This window comes from Ptychodera flava, chromosome 10 (genome assembly GCF_041260155.1).
Source record: "Ptychodera flava strain L36383 chromosome 10, AS_Pfla_20210202, whole genome shotgun sequence".
NCBI lineage: Eukaryota > Metazoa > Hemichordata > Enteropneusta > Ptychoderidae > Ptychodera > Ptychodera flava.
The window spans coordinates 7,511,578-7,513,933 of record NC_091937.1 but is presented as its reverse complement, the minus strand read 5'-3'; the positions used below and the strand labels follow the sequence as shown (position 1 = coordinate 7,513,933).

The 2,356-nt window shown below is 39.5% G+C and overlaps 1 protein-coding gene across 1 annotated transcript; it reads left to right on the top strand.

Annotated features, from left to right (window-relative positions):
- Positions 1–765: 765 nt before the first annotated feature.
- Positions 766–1,404, top strand: LOC139142977 (sulfotransferase 1 family member D1-like). Its single transcript, XM_070713169.1, has one exon. The coding sequence runs from the start codon at positions 766–768 to the stop codon at positions 1,402–1,404; it is 639 nt and encodes a 212-aa protein (XP_070569270.1).
- The last annotated feature ends 952 nt before the right edge of the window (positions 1,405–2,356 follow it).

The following is a 2,356-nucleotide window of genomic DNA, read 5'->3' as shown; positions in this document are numbered from 1 at the left end:
GTAACTGATCGAGAATATCTGATGTAACTCGTGTCACCGAGGTCATCATGGGGATTCACTTTGATGACCACTTTGCTATTTCTACGTAATACATACGCTTGTTACCTTTGACCCACCCTCACTCGTTACTTTTTGCCTAGTGACCTGTAAGTCGCGAACAATGGATACCACTGTCTATGCAAGCAAGAACTCATAAACAAAACCATAAAATGATTTCAGTGTGAGAGCGTCTGATCAGGCATGATATCCACGTATACAGAGGATGATATGAAGATTTTGCAGTTTTATTGTATACAAATAAGCAATGAACATAAGAGGTATGTTTACGAATAGAGGTGAGGTGAGCAGGCAGACAACATCTGGTAATATGTAACACCCGTGTTTTAGAAAATAAACGATGTTATCTTTGAAGACTTAAACTTGTGGTGCAAAGCGTTTTGCAAGAAAGGGTGAAGGTGTCTGTAGAATTTGGTTTCAAGATCCGTGGAAGGCATCTAATGAAGAATGCGATGAACTGATCACATTGTGTAGTGCATTAAAGTCAAACTAAACCCTGGTAACACCTCTGACCCTGCAGTCTGACAAATTACCCAATCATTGCGAAACTGGGTCAATATTTTGCTGCTGATCACGAGATGACCTGACCGTGTTGCCTGACACCAAGGTCCACAAATACAAAAGCCGTTGAACCAGTCCGCGCAAATCTAGCTTTAGTTACGACCTGTTCAGTTCACATCGTCGACCTTACAAGAGCAGTTATTACAAATGGCTCAAACTGAAGGCCTTTCTATTGTAGATGGATACTTACTACAGTCTCACTATGACAAGCACAAACTGGAAACCAGAGTAGCTGATACATTCAACTTCAGACCCAACGACGTCATAGTCGCCGGATTTCCAAAGTCAGGCAATACGTGGCTGGTCGAAGTTTTGAAAGCCATGTACACTGACTGGGGGCTTGAGATCTTTGACGAGGCAGCATCCGCAGTGTTTTTCGAAGAAAGAACGGTCTTTAACAGTTATTTCTGCATGAAACGACAACGGCTTGTTGAGACAATCAAATGCGAGGATATACCGTCACCACGTCTCATGAGGACACACCTACCAGCTACTTTATTCCCCTGTGCTGTGCTGAAAGACAAGGGTGCCAAGGCGATATACATATCTCGGAATCCAAAGGATGTTGTCGTATCTACTTATTATTTCTATAAATCACTTCTGCACGGTGCGTTGTCTACAGGCAGCTGGGAACAAACTGTGCAGAGCTTTGTTGAAGACAGACTACTGTTCACACCGTGGGTACGACATGTAGGAGACTGGTTCAAGAAAGGCATTGAAGATGATACAAGATCTGCCCAGCGCCGTCATGAAAATGGGGAATTTTCTCCAGCGTCCTTTGACTGAAGAAGACATCGACAGGGTTGTCAGAACCACTACCACCGATGCAATGAAAGATAAGATGTCAAAAATGATCGTGGTTGATGACGACATGATACCGAAAGGCGAAAATCCGTACGTGCGAAAAGGGATTGTTGGTGATTGGAAGAATCATTTTACAGTTGCACAAAGTGAATTATTTGATTCTAAAATAGGGGAGGCAGTTAGGAGCATAAATCAAAACATCCCTTATCAGTAATATTTGCAGGAATTTTTGCGGTTTATCCACATGCGGACAACATTATAATCACTTTCTTCGTTCAGAGTTCAGCTTGTTTCCCGCTCAAAATTACTTTACAGGCCTACCATCTTATTCTAATGTCGTGGTGATTCCTCGTCGTTCAGCATGAGAGTGAATAATTTACTCAGTGGTATGACTTGAATGCTTCTTGGCTTTGCTTTAATCCTTCCTACTCTGGCATTACTAGTTACCGTGTTAATTGGATACATATTATGGAACACCGTTGCTGCCTGAGGTTTATTTGCTGTATTTGATGAGATGACATCAATATATGATTTAGTAATGCCTTTATATGATTAGGTCGTATAAATATATGATTAGGTGACGCCTTTATATTATAAGGTGGTATCAATATATCATAAGGTGCTGTTATTATATAATTAGGTGACATCAATATATGATTTAGTAATGCCTTTATATGATTAGGTCGTGTCAATATATGATTAGGTGACGCCTTTATATTATAAGGTGGTATCAATATATCATAAGGTGCTGTTATTATATAATTAGGTGACATCAATATATGATTTAGTAATGCCTTTATATGATTAGGTCGTGTCAATATATGATTAGGTGACGCCTTTATATTATGAGGTGGTATCAATATATTATAAGGTATTGTTATTATATAATTAGGTGACATCAATATATGATTTAGTAATGCCTTTATATGATTAA

Bases quoted from the DNA above. Each gene is read 5' to 3' on its own strand.
- LOC139142977 (XM_070713169.1), top strand. From the start codon at position 766: ATGGCTCAAACTGAAGGCCTTTCTATTGTAGATGGATACTTACTACAG.